Consider the following 21,617-nt stretch of genomic DNA (forward strand, 5'->3'; position numbering starts at 1 on the left):
CTGTTGTGTAAATATATAATTGTGATAAGTGATGTGAAGTCAGTTTCCTATGTCTTAGTTCTTGGTGGTGTGATGATTCCAGGTACAGTTGGATAACCGCTTCTGGCTTTGACTTTCAAAGGTGGCGTGGCTTGTGTGGTCAGTGGTCAGCCCTTTGACACAGTAAAGGTGAAGATGCAGACGTTTCCTACAATGTACCGTGGATTCATGGACTGTGCGGTCAGCACCTATCACCATGAGGGGATCCGAGGTCTCTATCAAGGCACCACACCAGCATTGTTGGCAAACGTGGCGGAGAACGCTGTCCTCTTTGCCTGCTATGGGTTCAGCCAGCAGCTTGTCACACATCTGTTTGGCCTTCAAAGCGTTTCTGATCTCAGGTAAGGAATTGCTTTTAGGCAGATGGGGATTCCCACTTTGCTCTGTGATAATTATAAATAACTTGATTCATCTGTAGATGTGGGTTAAATCAGTAATGTTGGGTTGTCGGTTGAGGGATGACAATAGTGAAAAGCAATCTACCTTCTAGGTCTCTATAAAACATACCCCGACAAACAGACTAGAATTCAGCTTTTTTGTGACTTGGTGACCCAGGGCCTGATGTCCATTGGCAGAGCATTCCAGACCAAAGGATCCTGTTCAGAAAATAAGTTGCCAACACAAATGGAGAAATTAAACTTCTGAATTTTTGGGAGGGTGTTGTATTTGTTCTGGGGATCATGGCCATGGAATTACGGCCCTGAGGTGAGTTATATAGGCCCAGATGCTTTGACATTTAAAGGAAGGACAAGTTATTTTAGTTTTGATAGTTCTTTAATAATTTTCAGTAAGAAATACAATGCACATACACTTCTGCGAAGTGAGTGCAGTTCTCACCTAAAAGTTCATACCCCTAAATTGCGGCCCCCTTATTCCATGCCTCGTGCTTTCTACAGGCAATTTTTAAGTGAACATAGCCAATTGGAGATCATTGTGCCACAAACATGTGAAATATTTTTCTACGGCTTGTGATTGCTCTAACAGTTGTGTTTTGGGCTCCTTGAAGCTGCCTGGGATGAACCCAAACGGTCAGGCTGCCACATTTCACATCTAAGACCAAGAAAATTTATATGCGGAGTCCCACAGGGATCGTCCCTCAGCGACACCCTTTTCAACATATTCATGAAACCGCTGCCAACATTATCCAATCACAAGACTTCACTGTCCTCTCCTACGCCAATGACAGCCAACTCATCCTCTCCCTGACGGACAAAAGAACCAACGCCAGAACCAACTGCATGATCATGGTATCAGACTGGATGCGGACCAACTGCCTGAACCTCAACTGTGGCAAGATGGAAGTACTGGTCCTTGGCAACAAGACCGCCCCATGGAACTCCACCTGGTAGCTGTCAGAGCTAGGACCAACACCCACACCAATGGACCAGGCAAGAAATATTGGGATCATCCTAAATGACAAGCTCAACATGACTGCTCAAGTCAACGCAGTGTGCACCGCCTGCTTCCCAATCCTGTGCATTGTGTGAAAAATCTTCAAATGGTTGCCTCAGAACACCAGACACCAGCAGCTGGACTATGGCAACACACTCTACGCCCGAATCTCCAGACAACTGTTACACAGACTCCAGACCATCCAGAACACCTCTACAAGACTCGTACTCTACCTTCCGTGCAGCACCCACATCACACAGCATATCGCGAATCTTCACTTCTTCCCCTTTCACAAGCACAGCCAATATAAGCTCCTCACGCACACATACAAAGCCCTACATAAGAGGACCAGAATATCTGAACAGCTGCATACACTTTCACCAACCCACCAGACACCTACAGAGGATAGGGGCCTCACTCACTTGTGCACATTCCCCTAATCCGCAAAAGCAAAACAGGATGTCTTTCATTCTCCTACATCACACCCAAGACATGGACTGACCTCCCTCAACTCATCAGACCTGCCCCCTCACTTCTTGAGTTCTGCATGAAGCCTGAGGCCTGTCTATTCATATAAGCACTTTGGGACCACAAGTCTACACACCTGCCCAGGTGCCTGGATACCCTCTTGGGTGATTAGTGCGCTCTAAAAATCAATATAACATAACATTCCATAGTATAAAGTGTTACAGTAGTCTTGACAAGAATTGAGACCAGTCTACTAATGCTCCTTTTTTAGAGAGCAATAGGAGGATGGTTCATAATTTTCTAAACTGCGAAAGCTGCTCATCAGTGCACTGACCTGTGGTTCCAGGGAGGCATCCGCGATATAATGTTCTTTTGGCTTTCTCTGCAGGTTGATGGCTGAAAATGAACACCGCAAGAGTAGTGGAAGAGGATTGTGAAAGTACTTTAAGACCTATCGGCAGTTATGGTTAAAAAAACCTAAACTTACTTTTTTTCCATGCTAGATCCCTCCACCGTAAATGCTGTACTATCACAGGTGCGAGCCTTCTGCTTGTACTCCATGCTTAACAGCTGGGGGCAATAATTTGTAGCAGTGTGTATTGGGGGAGTCATGGTATCTGAAGTCTAATTTATTTGTCAACCACTAGTCAGAGATATGTGGTCCGACAGGCCCTGCAACCCAAACCTGAGCCTACAGATTGACAGGTTCCAGGTGGAATCACACTGATCCCAAAGACAAATGCACACCCAGGGAAAACCCTGATCTATCCCACAGATGGGCATTTACACCATAAATACGTCTGAGGAAATCGCCCCCAATAAAACACGTTTGGTCAAAGGCGTGCGTTCCCAAAATACCACAAAGATAGATGCCACACTCAGCCAGTCAGGACACAACATACACACCACAAGACAACTACCCAAGGATCTGTAGGCCAGGGTAAGGACGGAACCACCAAAGGTATTTAAATAGGAGTCCCTAGACGTCCCGGTGCAGAGGTGATTCCCTGGGTCAGTGTCCATAAGATAACATGGGGAAGTTGTGGTGAGGATTTTCAGGATTCATGACCCTTCCCGGAGGGCCTCGAGGAAAGCCTTTGGAATCAGGGAGGTTAGAGAGCAACCCCACCCGTGGATACCCAGAGAAGCAGGATACCTATCCCAGGGTGCCTTAGTGCATAGGTGTGAAGTGGTGTTGGAACTACCCATTGAAGTCAATGGGGATCTTCAAATGTCCAGCTGCTATCGTGACCTGTGGACCAGGTTGGAGGAACCCAGATGTGGATTCCAGATGAGGAACACCTGAGAGGAGACAGTCCAAGCCACCGAGTCATCCAGGAGGTGCAGGAGCACAATGCCCACCCTTCTTGGGGGTACTTCATGGTAGGATGGATGTCTTCAAGTTGCAGCTGTGGATACCATGCAATAATGGAGGATCACAGGAGCCGTCCATGAGCTGTCCCTACTGCAGTCAATGAACTGCAAGAGGGTCAGTGGCCAGCAGGACCACCAACAAGCCTTGGCAAATGCAGCAGACGCGTTGCAGGAGGAGTTACAGAAAGGAGGACCAGGGAACTCACCTGCTGGACCTCAGCAAGCAGGAGAGCCAACAGGTATTGATGGAAGACCCCGAAGGGACCCTCTGGCATCAGGCACATGGAGTCGCAGGGAGGCCTTAGCAGCACAGCGAAGATGGAGGCCCACGTTGCAGGAGATGCAGTGAGGGCTTCACTTTTGCAGCAAAGTGATGCTTAAGGCTGGGCTTCTTGGAGCTTGGAGACTTCCGGACTGGAAAACCATCAAGCCTTGGTAATGGCAAACAGCCCCGGTGCACAGGGGTTCGGTTCCAGCAGCTCCATAAGGAATTATGGTCTTCCAAATTGCACAGGTGACCGGTCAGGCCTCAGGAGAGTCACTAAATAACAACCTGTCTTGTAGAACCTTGAAGAGTCTGTGGGACAGCAGGATCCACAATCCAGCCGTTAAGGTGCCTGCGGCTGCAGGGGAGACTCCTTCACTCCAAGTAAGATTCTTTCCACCTGTCCTTAATGCATACAGAGTCCTTGTGACTCTGGAGGATGCACGGATGTTGCAGGATGGCTACAAAGCATGGAGATGAAGTTTCAGTAGGAGCCTTCCTACCAGAAGCAGTCTTGTCTTGAGTCTGTCCTAGTCCAACAGCGGAGTCTAGTGTCCAGCAGTAGAAGAGTCTTGTGGAGGATCCCGAAGACTGATCTTGCAGCAGAATCCTTGTCGATACTAATCAAGTGTCCCACTCTCAGGGGAGCACCTTAAGTAAACCAGAAAGAGGGCTGGACCGCTTCTGCAGTGACCCACCTTTCAGGGGAGTCAGGGACGCTACTCTGGTGGACTGACCTGTCACTCCCCTGTCCTTTGTGTGTCATTCGTGCCAGAGCGGGAGCCAAGGTCTCCTGGACTGGGGCAAACTGGTTTATGTAAAGAGGGAACCAAATGTGCCCTTCAAAGCAGTGTGGAGGCACACAGAGCACCCATGGCCTCCCAATGCTGTTGATCTCCCGGGGTGGGGTTGGCTGACCACTCCCCAAAGGTGAAGACAGTCTGATGAGGGAGCAGGGTGGCCCCAACTGGTTCATAAAAGCAGGGGCCCAGGTCCCTTCGCCCAAGTCACTAGGGCACGTCCCATATCGAAAAGACCCTATTCATTCTTCGACATTTTCAGGTCTCCAGCAAATGGCCCCCGTTTTGGTTCCAAAACAAAATAACGCTCCAGTATTGTAAGCTAGGTTGTCTATGCACTTAGGGTGTTAAGGTGATTTGTAGACCTCCTTAATCCATGCACAAATTTGGCACCATGCCATTATAGAAATTCACCCGGGCAATCAGCTGCCTCAGTTCATTACTCACAGCACAAGTCCAAGCCGTGCACCTCTCCCATCGAAAGCAGGACCTTCTGCCTCCTTCTGTCCCTTAATCCCTCAAAACACATCCAGAATCTGATCAGTGGATCATACCCCTCCAAAGCAGCAAGAGTAGCGTGACACTTTTTAAAAAGCCCCTGATTCCTTCTGAGGGCAGCAGACCCAAAAGCATCCCAGATCTGAGGAAGAGGAGAATAACGGGAGGGAAAGGGTTTCCATAGATGACCATCCCAGATCCCTGCACAAGGAGCATGGATAGGCTCACCACCTCAGCCCTCTTGTCCAGTAGAATACACAAGGCCTCATGAAACATCGTTCAAGGAAGCAATAGGTCCATTTTCTGTCATGGCCACATCCAAATCACGCGGGCCACAAAACAGCTTTTCAGCGACCACATGACCCCAGTCTATAGGGAAAAATCCATCAAGTCCATTGGTATTACCCACATCGGGCTAAGCACATAAGTCCAAATGGCACATCAGAACTCTCGGCGAAAACACAGGAAACGAGCACGATTCCAGCCATTCCCTTGCAGTACTGTATGGGGGCACAAACGCCCCCCACTACCTCTGATATGCTGTGTTAGAAACAGCATCACCCAAACCAAAGGTAAACACCTTATGGAACCTGCACAAACTAGCCCAAAATCCCCAAATCTTCCAGAAGGAGGGTGTAACGCAACACCCCAACACCGTTAGAGAAAATCTTAATACATGGCACATGCAGGGCCCCAAGGGACGCGCATGTGTCAACGAAAACATCAACCTAAAAATCAAACATCCACTTCGCCTCGCAGTTTCACATAGCCCATGCAGGTCAATAGGACCCCTCCTCCCCCACCCCCACCACACCAGTTAAACACACCTTTAAATGGAGTAGCCCACAGAGGAAAATGACTGTCCCCACCGTAGCAAGGAGAAGGGGAAACCAAAGGATAAATAGCACTAAACCAGTTTCAAACCACCATTCTCTAATAAATGCTAGCACGTCTTTCCTGTACCCCACTAGAAAATATCACTCACAGTGGAGACATAGAATGTATTGGTAAAAAGTAAACGCAGGAATTTTCCCGAAATACTGCCTAACCGACAACCCACAGCTCGTTCACCAACATTGCTGCAGTCCTCTGCTACTTCAATCAAAGCTTCCAAAAGGACTACAACAAGGCCAACCGCTCAAGAACTCAGACTACAAATTGACTTTCCAACAGCCTTTTTTTTAATAAAGACTTTTTGCACCACCCCACGACAAGGCACAACACCCTGTGTGCCCAGACGACCGATATATCCCCTGAAGACCTATCCACAGCCTACAAATGTTTTTAAAGGTATGTATTTATGTATTCTTGTACACGCACTGTTTAGCCTGGGTGCTATTGCGCCCTCCGGAGCCAGTAATGTGCCTAGTCTCATGAAATACACTTTGAAATTTTTGCAATGCATGTGCAGAAACCTCTCACCTCACTTACACCTATGCTGAACCAAAGTCTATCATTCTGCCCACACTACACAGCATATTCTTACACAAAACCTGGTATCAATATATTACCTCTGTGGACAAACACAAACCACAAGCAGGTATGTTACATATGATCACTGGTACCCCACGCTGTAGGCGCAGACTGGCTTTACTTATTCCTAGAGATGGCCCCCAACAAAAGCAAAATGTCTCCTCCACCTGTGCCTATGCAGTATCAGGGGCAGGATTCAGCCCACTATTGTAGAGCCCTTTAGAGCAAATAGTAAACATAACCTTGTATGAGACCAACCCCACAGCACTGTACCTTTTTACCAGATCTAGCGACATTCAAACCCAGGCACACAGGATGCACAGAAGGGGCAGTATATGGGGAGGGGGAGTGGTTTGGCCCTGGGAATTTGTAGAAAAATGCTTCAATGCAATGCAAATATGTTCGCCCACCTCTCTGTGGTCCCTGGTTGCCCTCAATGTATTTGGGGGCAACTTTTTTTTAATGACAAGTGGATCCTGAACATGGAATTCCAGTGCAGGGATGCTCACCTTGATCATGCTAGGAGAAATTGGTCTCAGGGGATGGGGTCAAACGCTAGTAGAGACGCCCCGTGCCAGGAAATCTGGGATAGTGAGATTAATAGGTACACTTGGTTGGAGGGGCAAGAGGGAAGCCCTAATTGTACAGAAACTTAGTGTATTCCTTGTGTTTCAGAGGCAAAGGAACCATACTGCTTGGCTAGAAAGAGACCTGTGAAGTACTGCATGCACCCGACTTGCAGTGTGGCACCCCTAAATTGGTGGATTTCTACTGGCAGTGTAGTCAGCTTGCCTACACCCAGCTAGGCCCTGGATGGTGGGGCCTCTGCACCCTTGTGATTATACACACCTTAACGCTGGTCATCTCTGGTGAAGATCAGTCTGAGTTGTCTCAACATCTGCTACAGAACAAAAGAACTCTGTTGCATCAGGCTTGAAGAACTGCTTATTATTTTGGTTAGGCTCAGTACACGGACTTTCCGGAAGAGTTTACACTGTTTTCGGAGACTCAAGTAAACGCAGGAGGGTCCATACACTTCACCTTTCAAACAAAGGTGAATGCCTGCTTTTTACAAATAACTAGGTGGGAGATGTTAAAAATGATTAACAACACTGAGCTTGGCCTAAACTCTATCAAGGAAGAACTGAGTCATCTGCCTCATGGTGATGCAACATCGGTACATTTTGGACTTGACTGCGATTGAAGGCAGGATGTGTGCCAAGATTGGTACTTCCTGTTGTACTTTTATTCCCGGAAATAATCTCGAGAATGGGACTCTTGCGCTTGCCATCCAATCATTGCATCGTCTACAAGCGGACATAAAAGAGGAGGGAGTTGCTTCTGAGCAGAACTGGTTTCATAGTATTTTTATTTTTCTTGCATTCCCCCCCCTTTGGTTGTCCAATCTATTCAAATCACTACTTCCAGTTTTCGTTGGTGTACTACTGTTGTGTGGTTTCCTACAAATGGGGGTTTTCTGCTGTAAAAATGAAATCCTCAAATTAGGTAAGACACTACAGCAACACACACAGCCTCGAATAATGTAACTGTCATGACATATGGGGAGGATGAAGTAGTTGAAAATTCAACGGGGGTGGGAATGTTAATATCCGTGAATAGGATGTCATTCTACACCATGATAAAGGCAGGCCCGACCGCGGCAATACCAATAATGACAATGTCGATACACGACATAAAATGTGCTCTCATAACAATGTCGATCAGTAGAAAACAATATCAATGTATGCTATAATCTATGTGCGCATAACAATGTCAATACCAGTAGAAACAATGTCAATGTATGCCATAGTTTATGCACGCTTTACAATGTTTTATCAGTAAAGACAATATCAATGTACGCTATGATAGTTGTACACACAATATTGAGGATGTCGGTAAAAATTATATCAATGACCGCCATGTTAAGTGTAAACCTTTTAACAAACTCCTATCAAGGTGACCTCCCCATCATCCCTGAGTCAGAGATACGTGGTCAGAAAGGCCCTGCGACCCAAACTTGAGTCCACCGATTGACATGTCACAGGTGGGATTACACTAAGCCCATAGACAAACACGCACCCGCGGAAAACCCTGATCGATCCCACAGGTAGGAAGTTGCACCACAAGCATTTTCGAGGAAATTGGCTCCAATAAACTCTTTGGCCAAAGATACTCGTTCCAAAAATACCATAAGATAGATGCCACATAAAGTTGGGAAGACTGCCAATCAGGAAACAGCATACACACCATATGCAATGATCACACGCTCACCTGTTGGACATCTGTACACACACACACTGGTCCATACTAGCTCTCCCTGAGGTTGAGAGCCACCTGTGTCATCATGATCAGATAGTTGTACTTGTTGTTTATGACTATGCCAAGAATGCCAGATCGGTTTATTGTACCTCATGAGTGGTATAAAAGGTCGGTCAAAACTTCTGTGCAATGAAAGACTTTCTTCAGACGCTACTGTTCATATTCTCTCGACCTCTGCGTTTAGTTAAACCAACTTGTTCCTGTTTTGCCAAATGCCTGTTGTCGTTTGATTTTTTGATTATTTTTTTTTAAGGTAAATTCTTATCCGTCCAACAGATTGATGCTGATGGCTGTCCCTCACAGTGGGAAAAAACCTTTGTTCTTTCACTTGGACAATAAGACCCAATGTCTCTAATTAAAAGAGGAAAATTGTTCCTATCCATTGGTCCCAGACCAATTAATCCTGGTGCGATCATACAATCAGTTTATTTGATCTCTCTTCCTTGCTGCTTCTTAAGCATGTCTTGGAGGATTGTACATTTAGGCTCAACAGAAGCTGATGATGTCTGTGTAGATCACTGACACTGCAATGCGGTCCATGAACCCTTCTCTTTCCAGGCGATATCTAGCATGGTGGTAGTCTTGAGACTGGATAATGATACTTAGAACAGTGTTCATCAACTTTCAGTTTAATGGGAAGGTGCTTTTTTAGCATAAAGTGGACAAGGTACTGCACAAGTATGAAACAAACTGAGTTGCAGCCAAATCGCTGAGTTTGCCGACGCAGAACCGATTGGCTCACCGCTCTCCTTCAGATCACATTGGGGTTCCAGATTGTCAAGGCAAGAGACCATTTGTGCCCAGACCTCTTGACGGTGCCGTCTTCCTCAATCTTGCAGCTCAAGAGAAGATCCAAAGAAGTCAAAAACAAACCCTGTTGTCCTCCAAAAAAAGATGTTTTTTAGGTACTTGTTTGAAGCCCAAACACCCAGGGGATGTGATGAGGAGAACCCAGGCCTTCACAAGCTCCTGAGAGCTGTAATAGAAATTGTTGTGTATTACGTTTTGTACAGCTGTTGTCATCAAAGCATCTCCTCCCTTATTTACTGATTATTGAAATTTGAGAGGAGGCAGAGAAGCTCTTCCCATTTTGGACTATCCCACCTGTCCTGCTACTTCTCCACCTGTTCCCTGATCAGGAAGAAGAGATGTAGTCACTACTCCATACTGGGTTGGAATGATCTGAAGTATTACCAACTCCTGTCACTGTGATGTGCATTGTCTAATGCTACAACAATAAAAGTACAGAATACCATTCCAAGATGGCCGCCTGCTGGCTATTAAATTTCACATTGCATTTACTGCAGTTGAACAAGCTTTGGAAAAGCTAATCTCAATGAGTGGGACACAGCCATATTTGAATTTTAAAAATGGCATTGCTTGGGCTTTTTTTGGTTAAAATGTAAATGTCTTGTCAAGACAGAAGGATTCTCTAAATGTTACCCTCTGTTGATCACAGGAAAGCAGCACAAACTAGTAATTTTCCTTTGGGTTGTCTTAGTCCTTGTGGATATGTGCGGCCTGTCTGCTGCTATCCCTGTTGCTCTAGCCCAGAGACTGTAGATATGTGGTGAACAGTCCAGTCTACATCCACATCACAGTATTTGAGTTTATTTCCCCTAGTAGCTCCATTCCCCTTGCCTGTAGTTCCTTCCTGAATCCACATGCTGGTTCCTTAATGAATCCTTACCCTACAAAGCCTAGGAAGGAGTCGCTGTGTCCAGAATGGGGGACAGTTTGCATTTTGGAGGAATATATCACTATGTATGACCCGTTGTCTTCTGCCCAGACAGACAAATACTAACCTCCTCTAGCCCGTAACTGTACTTTGGCTCAACTACATGAGCTTTGTTTTCCTGCTTACGGTGATGATTACGTAACAGAGCTATGCATGTTGATAACTCAAGGTGGTGGGCTCCAGGCCTTGGACTCTAGAAAAATCCCTGTTGCTGCAATCGTACATAAGTAATGAGGAATCCATACTGCATGCTGTGGAGAGGCACACAACGTGTTTAGCTCATCTGACTGATGCCGTTATCGAGGCTGTCTTGAGTAAAAGACCCTGTAGTCAAAACACCTGACTGTCCAGATGGCTAGAGCCCATGTAAGGAGTCTAGGCACAAAAGATAGTCAGCCCTATAGCGCATTCTAGTACCTGAGGTTGAGTGAAACTGCATTGTATTAGAATCCCCCACACCTTTGTCTTTCTGAGTGTGTATACATCTACCAGTCGTCGGAGGGTTTTATTGTTCGTCCTAGATGTTACAATAGTGTCCTGTTGGTTGTGATTGGCCAACCTGCTTCCATTCCATTTTAAACTACCTTGTCCTTTTGATTCCAGAGAGATTGCAATTTGAACCACAAACCCTAGTTGATCACATGGGACCAAGTGGTATCCTCTGTCCTGTGATTCCTGCCAGCCGAAAGCCTGGCTACGAATGAACAGTTTTGTGGTACAGGCACCAGCAGTTTGGTATTTCCTTCCTACTTTTGTAAAATTGTGTAGATTGATGTACTAGCCTATCTCTAGCACCAGTGACCCTCTGCCTTTTAACAATATTTAGACAGATTAGTCTTGGACATGGTCTTCCTTGACCTGCATTCATGGCAAGTACAGTCTGTCAGATCCTAGTAGCCCCACGTGGACTCGCATACTTCATCAAGAGCCCTGAAGTCCCCTGAAAAAATAATGTTCTTTCTCAGTGGTGAGATTATGGGCGACTTGAGTTTTTGCTATTTTTACGAATTCTCAGCAGCCTGGATGCAAACCCTTTGAGTTATTTGTCCTTCCATACATGACCCCAGAGAAGGTAGACACAGGATCATAGCAAGCCTGCTACATTGTAACATACAGTCTGACACCTTCACCCCATACACATTTTTAAACCCCCTTATGTAAAAATAGAACTGTGATCTAAAAGTCATCTGAATGGTTTTCCCCATAGGATAATATTCACATTGGAACACCTTTTATTGTATTCTAGCAACTTGCCTTACAGGGCTATAATTGTGTGTGTGAGCTCGTTTTTCACCCCTGGAAGATGTTAGAATCTTCTGTTTTTTGTGGTGGTCTTACTTAAACCTTGCTACATGCCCATGTATAAATGAAGCACCTATTCTTTATAAAAGATGTTGTGCTGACTGCCCGTTGAGTTATTGTATGTAATCTCTGGTGTCATCTGATGTCTGAATTCTACCACCTTCTAGAGTTAGCCATGACTGATTGCCCCCGTTACCCTTGGAGCGTGGAGAAAAGAGCCTTGGAAATTGAATATTTTGTAATCTGTGAAAGGTTACTGTTGAGTGATTTGTTCGTCCAAGGACAACGAAGCTTCTGTTTTCTAAGGATACTCTTGGAATGGTTGTAGTCTCGTGCTTTATCACACGTTGACTGGGCTGGTGCGATCTTGGCAGCTTGTCCTAAACCCACTCTGTAACAGATATTATTGCTCTTCTGTTTAGCTACTGCCCCTGGTGAGGGGGAGAAACTCATATTGCACCTCTGGTTCACGCTGGATGGCTTCCTGTGGCTCTTCGTACATCACCTATAAGGGTCTTCACTTTGAGAAGATCACATCTTCACATCAAATTCCCCACTGATGTATGAGGACCTGAGATTGACGGATCCCGTAAATTTCCCGTAAATTTCTCAAGCTAGAAAACTTTGATTTGAGACTTGACCACTGTGGCCCCTGTAAAGTGAAACCCGCACTGAGGAAGTTATGAAACAGTTTTCAATCTTTTGGAAAACACTGAAAACGTATCTTTCCAACTCTTATTTCAGTTGTGGTTAGCTACTTGGCATCTGGTTCTAATGCTGAATTGTTTGATGGTGTAATTGGTTGTTCTAGTTCTTGATGCTAAGTCATTCATAAATTGTTCTCTTTAAGGTGATGTACAGCCAATGGGATTGTGTCTCATTAAATATATAAAATAAAGAGGTATGGTGGGGTGAAGGGAAATTGTTAATGATTTATGAAGACTAGATGGTTTTGTATTGTGATCTTAAAGCTTCATCTAGCCTTTTTCCGTGAATAAATGCATGTTCACTTGCCCATTTTGCTCTCTGTGTTATCGTAGAGAAATTCAGCTTTTTGCAGGTCGTTGAACTATGCAAAGAATACAAATCTTTGAACCCTATCAACAAGAATTGTAGACCCCTAATTTCCAATTAAGTACTGGCAGATGTGCAAGTATAGTGTATTCTGCACGCAATCATATGTCCTATATACAAACCTCATTGTATTTGTCAGACATATAAAGCGCCCCCATAGGCCATATTTGCTTTATGAATTCCATAATTCGAAATAAGATTGTTTACCTCATTGCATACAGAAATGTACTTCATACTATAGCCGTTTGTATTCATTGTATGCCAGACCTCTAGATATGTATCCTATCCATAATTGTGTCTATTTAATATATAACTGAATATGTGATTATTATAATGTATATTCCTTACACAACACAACTTTTGTGTTTTTGGAGCTTGCTAATGTGTCAGAAATGAGCTTGGGCTGTGGCCAGGGAATGGTCAGTTCAATGTTTGCACATCTCATTTCATGTGGCCAATCAGCTGTGTGCTTTTTCTCTTCAGTGACATACACAATGCCACAGCTGGCTCCATCTCCTCCATATTCTCCTCCATGGTGCTGTGTCCCACAGAGTTAGTGAAGTGCCGCCTGCAAGCCTTGCATGAGATGAAACTCTCAGGGAGGACAGAGATATCGTTTCAGAGGTGAGCTGTTCCTAGTGCTTTTAATGTGGGCGTAGTGTGGGTGAATTTATGTTGTGTAATGTGTTGGAGAGAGTGCTTGGAGCTCTAATTGAAGGTATGATAATAGGTGTATATGTTCAGGCCATTAGGCCAAAGCATGTGTTGGAATTGTGTGTGTTTCGCAAATGAAAGTGACTTGACCTGGTTTAGTGAGGTTTACATAGCTCACTAATACCTTACAGGAGATGTACATTGAAGAGTTTTTATTTATCAACAGGATACTTTATAGCCTTCTTCCACATCTTCAGATATCTTAGGTGGTTGCTTGCATGGCCCCCTTTGCTGCCATCGTAAGACAGCACAGACAAAGCATAGTTTCCTATGCCAACGACACCCAGCTCGTCCTTTCCCTCACCAAGGACCCCATCACCACCAGACAGGAAGGAATGAAGGACATCGCTTCCTGGATGAGCAGCAGCTGCTTGAAAATCGACTCGGAGAAGACAGAGGTACTTGTCCTCGGACCCTCCTCCTCTGCATGGGACAATATCTCGTGGCCAACTGACCTCGGCAGCCCTCCCACACCCACAGACCATGCCCAAAGCCTTAGCATCATATTGGACTTCTCCCTCTCCACGACCCGACAGATTAATGCCGTCTCCTCCAGCTGCTTCAACACCCTCCGCATCCTCTGAAAGACCTTCAAATGGATCTCCCACGAATCAAGAAAGACCGTCACCCACGCACTCATAACCAGCAGACTGGACTACGGAAACACCCTCTATGCCGGGAGCAACAAGTCTCTGCTCCGCAAACTCCAGACCATGCAGAACACCGCAGCCAGACTAGTCCTCTGCATCCCTCGACACGAACATATCACCCCAACCTGCCGAACCTCCACTGGCTCCCCGTTGAGAAGTTACTTTCAAGATACTCACCCACGTTTACAAATGCCTCCACAACACCGGACCCCATACCTCAACAAGAGAATCTCCTTCCACGTACCCAAGAGAAACTTCCAATTCGCCTACCTCGCCCTTGCTGAAATCCCGCGCATCCGCAGAGCCATAACTGGTGGACGAGCATTCTTCTACTTCGCGGCCAAGGCCATGAACGAACTCCCAATAGATATCACACGACCCTTCCCTGAACATCTTCACGAAGACACTCAAGACCTAGCTCTTCGACTGAACGGAGCTGCTTACCCCCCTCCCCCCAGCCTTGAGCACCTCACAGGTGAGTAGCGTGCTTACAATTCCCCTGATTGATTGCTATACTTGTGGTCTTTCGAACATTTCACATCATGCACCGATTGGCTCGAGGCGTTCCAGTGAGGGCTGAGTGATCGCAGCTTAAGTTCCTGTTCTTGTGAAAGGCAAGGGTTCCTGCTCTCCTCTCTTCTTAGGGACTGACAAAGCCCACCAGGTTATTTCTCATAGGGGCTTTATAAGATTCATAATCACTGACTGGTCAAATCCTTGCACCAGCCCCGTAACACGTATAAAACAGATAGATCTCTCAACTTAAAGCAGAACAGAATGTATATGAAGAGACATGTTTATTTTCCATTGTTTGCCTTAAAACCTTTAAACAAAATGTATAGGAAAATTAGCATTTCTTCGAAGAAAACTGTAGAAGCGCAGAGCCCTGTCTTTTGGGATTCTTTTCACAGAGCCAGCAAAAGAAATTACTCCAGTATTGGAACTTTCATGGATTCACATGCCTGAATCATTCCCCGTCGTCGAGACTGGAGTCTCCGGTATATAAAAAAGCAGTGCTTAGTAGTATAGCAAGCTGAAAAGAGGCCTAGGCCCATTTCTCTTTTGCAACCCATAGCCTTTGTTATGTAAAAAAGGCCCAAACTTTTCCCTGAACCAATCAGAGCTCCTCACCCTCTAGAACACTCCTTAGAGAACCTTCTGCCCCTCAGATTTTTCTACCGCACGTTGTGCTAGGGAGTCTCCTTTGAGCTCTGCTCAAACTCTTTACTTCTACAGTTTTTTTACTTAGATTTGAGGTTTTTACATCAAACATGTCTGATAAAGAGAAAAAAGGATTATTTAGAGCTTGTTCAACCTGCTCCAAGAAGAGACTTTATAAGATGACCCTCACAAGGACTGCATCTACTGTCTCTATCCAGACCATAAGGCAGCAGATTGTAAGGTATGTCATACCTTTTCAAATGAGACCTTGAGAGATCGTGAGGGAAGGCTACTGCTCTGGCTTCAGAAAGTCAAAGCCAGGAAGGAAATCCTCTCAAGTGAGAGTGAGGAGGAATCTGTGGCGTCTAAGATCTCAGAAGAGAAGTAGATCTCCTCAGACACATTCCTCAGGGGAAAGACCTGAGAAGGCCCCAAAAAAGACCACTCCAGGGTCTTCAGGGCGCAGTCCCTCAAAATCCCCTTCAGCCTCATCTAAGGGGAAGAAGGGTCCTGCTGGTGAGGTGAAAGGAGCAAAATCCACCTCAGATCCACCACAGTCACCTCAGAAGATCAAGATTACCATCAAACGGTCTTCTTCTACGCCTTCTGAGAAGTTAACTCCGTCGACGGGACGATCGACAAAAAAGGGACCATCGACGACGACAAAAACCACTCAGTCGTCGACGAAAAAGGATAAAAAGGCTGGTGAGAAAACAACGTCGATGATTTTGCCGCCGACGGCGATATCGAAGGCGCGTTGACGACGGCAGCGTCGACGACGGCAGCGTCGACGACGGCAGCGTCGACGGTAACTGTCGACGGCAGCAGTGTCGACGGCAGCGTCTACGATGACGTCGACGAGGACAGCGTCGACGGTGACTACAACGTCGACGGTGGCGTCGACGACAATGACCTGGTCGACGGCGATGGGAATCTTGTCGACTGGCTCGTCGACTAGGGGAAAAAACACCAGAAAAAAGGTTGGACCCTTGGAAAAAACCTATAACACCGGAGGTTACATCTCCAAGCAAGGTCTCCCCATTGCTGCCATCTCACCTGCTGGAGGAGGAAGATTCTGAAGAAGATGATGAGTACGGTATTGCTAGTAGCCCTTCGCAATTACAGGTCCAGTACCAAGAAGACGATTCTGAGGAGGAATATGGGGGTTATCAAGAGCAACCCCAGGAACACCGATATCGCCAACAGCAACGGGAGGACATGACAAGTGTGCCATCCTCTTTGTTGAAGGATCTCCACGGAATGTTGGAGGATTATAGGAAAAGATACCCAGCGACTCCAGTCGCTCAACAGGCCATAGAGGCTACTTCACGTCCACGATCGGTTCCAGTGACACCGATTCGTAGGAGAGAGATTGTGCCGGAACCTACTGCCAGGTCCCCACTGCCGACTACACACCATGATACCTCGGATGACGATCATGAGGATGGTGAGATTGCGGACACAAGTGCAGAATGGCATGACTATATCGCCCCATCACCTTCAACTCCTCCGCAAAGACCAGTGGACTCGCCACCGGAGGACATTGGTGGATTTCATAATTTGATGGAGAGAGCCACTAAGAGATTTGCTCTGACCATGACAGAAGAGAAACCAGAATGTTTTCTATATGACTTCAAAGACTCGTATCTGAAATCCGTACGATCCCTGCCTATAGTGTCTCATATTTGGAAGGAAGGATTAAAGGTCATGGAGACGCCAGCGACGGTAACACCGGTTCTGGCCAGACTGGATAAAAAGTATAAGGCGCCGGTTTATGCTCCATCTTGCCTGTTGGGTCATCGCAAACCTGATTCTGTTATCACTCAGGCGGCACAACAGCAATCCAGGAACCCATCTGCTCCGATTGCAACACCTCCAGACAAAGAGGGCAGACGGTTGGATAACGCAGGAAAAAGTTTTTCATTAATGTCGGCTCTGCTTGTGAGAGCCGCTAATGCCCTCGCTATCTTGGGAAGGTATGACAGGCAGATGTGGTGTGACCTGTCTCCATACGTTAACCTGGTGCCGGATCCAGAGAAGCAGGAGGTGAAGAAAATTCTCATGGGAGGGAGGACTTCGGCTGAAGTCATACACTGCGCTATGGATATAGCGACCACGGCATTTAGATCCTTGGGAGGAGCTGCGGTCCTGCGCAGGCAAGGTTGGGAGCGAGCAACAGCATTTAGGCCGGAGGTGCAAAACAGGATTTTAGACCTCCCTTTCAATGGAGAAGAATTATTTGGGAAACATATAGATGATACTCTGGAAAGTATCAAGAAGGATACGGATACGGCAAAGGCTCTGGGGACACTGCAATACAGAAAAGCCCCTTTTCGTGGCTCCAGGGGTAGAGGACAGTCCTCTTATAGAGGAGGATTCCAACAGGGAAGATATTCTTCTTCTTATCAGTCCTCATCGCAGCCTTACCGTCAGCAATATAACCAGCGTCAGTCAGGATATACCAAATCAACTCCAAGAGGACGTGGTGGCCGGGGAAAGGACAACACCCGTCGGCAATGACAACCTCCATCTTCCGGCTCTGTCAGATGCTCCCCTGGGTGGAAAGATTGCTCACTATCTTCACAATTGGTGGAAAATAACAACGGACCAATGGGTCCTCAAAATAGTTCAATTCGGTCACACCCTAGAATTTCTTCAAACGCCCCCTTGTACACCACCGATGCATCAGAGAGCCAAACATCTGCATCAACTTCGGCAGGAGATTCGGACAATGCTCCGAAAGGGAGCAATAGAACCGGTACCGAAATCCCAGGAAAACAAGGGTTTTTACTCCCATTTTTTTCTTATCAAGAAAAACAAGCTCCAGTGGCGCCCCATTCTGGATCTCAGATCCTTAAACACCTATCTCAAGAAGCAATCTTTCAGGATGGTATCTTTGCAGGACATCCTTCCGTTATTAAACCCAGGAGATCATATGACCACATTGGACCTACAAGACGCGTATTTCCACGTGCCGATACATCCTGCACACAGACCGTACCTTCGGTTCTGGGTAGCCGGAAGACATTACCAATTCAGGGTACTGCCATTCGGCTTGAAGTCAGCGCCAAGAGTTTTCACGAAATGCCTGGCTCCAGTGGCGGCTGTGTTGAGGAAGCAAAAACATCAAATATTTCCTTACCTCGACGACTGGTTAGTCAAAGCACCATCAAGGGTACAGGCCAGAGCGTCGACGCAGGCCTGCATAGACTTATTCGCCGATCTAGGATTGACTCTTCACGAGGGAAAGTCAAACCTCCACCCAGCAAAAGTGATCACATTTCTGGGGGCAATATTGGACACGGAATGCAACAAAGCGTTTCCCTCCGATGGAAGACAACTGAGGATTGTGTCCCTCTTCCGAGACTTGGTAAAAAGAAAGTCTCTTTCAGTCCACAGGTACAAATCCTTACTGGGCACGATGTCCTCTTGTATTCCCCTGGTACCTTGAGACCATGGCAAGAACAGATCGATCTCCAATGGCGTCAGGCGGAGGGATCCTTCGACGATACAATAAAGGTGACACCAGTGATGCGACAGGCAGCAAAGTGGTGGACACAAAAGGCAAATGTGTCTCAAGGACTGACGTTTCTGGCAAGAGCGGCGCCGCTAGTGGTAACGACTGATGCGTCATTAGAAGGATGGGGAGCTTTCCTTCAGGACCTTCAAGTCAGCGGTCATTGGAAGGCACAGGAGCAGCAGTTACATATAAATCTGCTGGAGCTCAGAGCGATCCGCTTGGCATTACTGGCTTTTCTGCCAAGGATAAAAGGGGCGCCGGTGTTGGTAAGAACAGACAACAACACGGCGATGCATTATGTGAGCAAGCAAGGGGGAACGAGATCTCTCTCCCTGTCTCAGGAAGCCCAGGAGATATGGGAATGGGCTCTTCGGCAAGGAATATCATTGGCAGCAGAACACCTCCCGGGGGATCAAAGCGGATACTCTCAGCAGGCTAAAATTGTCCTGCCACGAATGGGAGCTAGACCAGGGGATCCTGGACAGCGTCTTTCGGAGATGGGGAACACCGATAGTGGACCTCTTCGCAACAAGGGAAAACAGAAAATGCCAGTACTTCGCAAGCTGGCTTCCCCAGAGGGGATCTTGGGGGAATGCGTTTTCCATGGCATGGTCCGGCATCTTTGCCTACGGTTTTCCTCCAATTCCTCTTCTCCCCCGCGTGCTGGTGAAGATCAAGAAAGAGCCGTGCAGGCTGATCCTAATAGCCCAGTGGTGGCCCAGACAACACTGGGTCACGGAACTGCTGCTGCTGTCTGAGAACCGTCCAATTCGGTTGCGCCTAATTCCATCGCTTCTGACAATGTCCAAGGGGCAGGTGCTCCATCCGGACCCGAAATCCTTGCAATTAGCAGCCTTTCTCCTGAACAATGTGAGTTTAGCCATCTGAGCATCTCACATGAATGTAGGGAGATCCTGTCCAAGGCCAGAGCGGAAAGTACCAACAAAACCTACAGGATGAAATGGAAGAAGTTTTGTCTGTGGTGTAGGAGACATGATGTTCACCCTCTTACTGCTGCACCTCATCAAATTATACCTTACATTCTGCTGTTAGCAAAGTCAGGATTAGCACACGCCTCCATCAAGTTGCATTTGGCTGCGTTATCCCGCTACAGGAGGTCATCTTCAGGCCCATCTTTATGGTCCTCAAGGATTATCAAACAATTTATGAAAGGGATATTCGGAGTTTTTCCACCAGTAAAATCTCCACCACCATTATGGAATCTGAATATTGTACTCTCCCAATTGATGAACCCACCATTTGAACCGATACATAGGTTAGACCTGAAGTTCTTGTCCTGGAAAGTGGCTCTTCTCATTGCATTGACTTCAGCGAGAAGAGTAGGTGAACTACAAGCGCTCATGATTCAGGAGCCTTTCTTGCAGTTTCAGGAGGATAAGATGATTCTCAGGACAAACCCGAAGTTCATTCCGAAGGTGCCAACTGATTTTCATTTAAACGAACCATTGGTGTTGAAGCGTTTCTTTCCTCATCCATCAACAGCGGCAGAAAGAGTATTACACTCGCTGGACGTTCAGAGATGTATGAAATTTTACTTGAAAGAGACTAAGGCGTTTCGCAAGTCTTCCCAGTTATTCGTCGCCTTCAGCGCACCCAGGAAAGATTTCCCACTGTCGAAGAGGGGAATTGCCAGATGGATTTCCAGTGCAATTGTCTACTGTCATCAAGCTGCTGGAAAGCCTTTGAATGCACAACTCCGTGCCCATTCCACGAGGGTGGTGGCCACATCCACTGCACTGTTTGGGGGAGTGCCAATCCAGGATGTCGGCAGAGCAGCAACCTGGGCATCTACGCACACCTTCACCAGGCACTACTGCTTGGATGCAGCCGCAGAATCGGATGCGGCGGTGGGAGAGGCGGTACTGCGGAATATCATCCAGTAACGGTGAGCCTTTCTTGCATCCCTCCATCCATAATTTCTCTTGTTTACAAAGTCACATTTTATATAAGTATGTATATATGTATATGAGATTATACTTCATTTTCTAATGGTATTGCATGATTATGTAATGTATCAGGAAAATGTGCTTTTGTTTTTTCACTGCTCGCTATTCTGATTCAGGCATGTGAATCTATGAAAGTTCCAATACTGGAGTAAGAAAACAAGTTACTTACCTGTAACTTTAGTTCTCCAGTATTGGAATCTTTCATAGATTCACATGCACCCACCCTCCTCCCCTGAGAGGCTCACCTCGGATTTAGCACAAAAAGTGTGTTATATGCACAAGTGCGCGAAAAATCTGAGGGGCAGAAGGTTCTCTCAGGAGTGTTCTAGAGGGTGAGGAGCTCTGATTGGTTCAGGGAAAAGTTTGGGCCTTTTTTACATAACAAAGGCTGCAAAAGGGAAATGGGCCTAGGCCTCTTTTCAGTTTGCTATACTACTAAGCACTGCTTTTTTATATACCGGAGACTCCCGTCTCGACGACGGGGAATGATTCAGGCATGTGAATCTATGAAAGATTCCAATACTGGAGAACTAAAGTTACAGGTAAGTAACTTGTTTTCTTAGGGGCTGTTGCTGTGCTGCATGCTGAGATTGCAGAGGTCCCGGGCAACCCTCAAAATAGCACCATTTTTTTCTTTACACTCAAATACAGGCCCTTAAGCACATTTCGCTTTTATTGGGGGAAAAGAGAAACACAAGGATTTGTTGGACAATAAGACTGTTTTTGTTTCTTTTTTTATGCCAATGTTTAATTTTATAATGAATTTCTTTAAATTGTCCCTATGGATTTGTTTTAAAAGATTACAAAGAGTGTTTTCTCCATTTGAAAAGTATTCTGGCATTCCTTAAATGGGAGGGACCATT

The 21,617-nt window shown here is 46.3% G+C and overlaps 1 protein-coding gene across 1 annotated transcript in view; it reads left to right on the forward strand.

The window, feature by feature from the left end:
• Nucleotides 1-21,617, forward strand: part of LOC144752236 (mitochondrial ornithine transporter 1-like) — a 196,785-nt gene that overhangs the window by 43,659 nt on the left and 131,509 nt on the right. Inside the window, exons 3-4 of the mRNA XM_078640234.1 lie at nucleotides 122-380; nucleotides 13,226-13,366. Of these exons, the coding sequence (XP_078496360.1) occupies nucleotides 122-380; nucleotides 13,226-13,366 (400 nt within the window). The remainder of the gene's footprint in view (nucleotides 1-121; nucleotides 381-13,225; nucleotides 13,367-21,617) is intronic.

The sequence above is a fragment of the Lissotriton helveticus genome, chromosome 4_2 (genome assembly GCF_964261635.1).
Source record: "Lissotriton helveticus chromosome 4_2, aLisHel1.1, whole genome shotgun sequence".
NCBI lineage: Eukaryota > Metazoa > Chordata > Amphibia > Caudata > Salamandridae > Lissotriton > Lissotriton helveticus.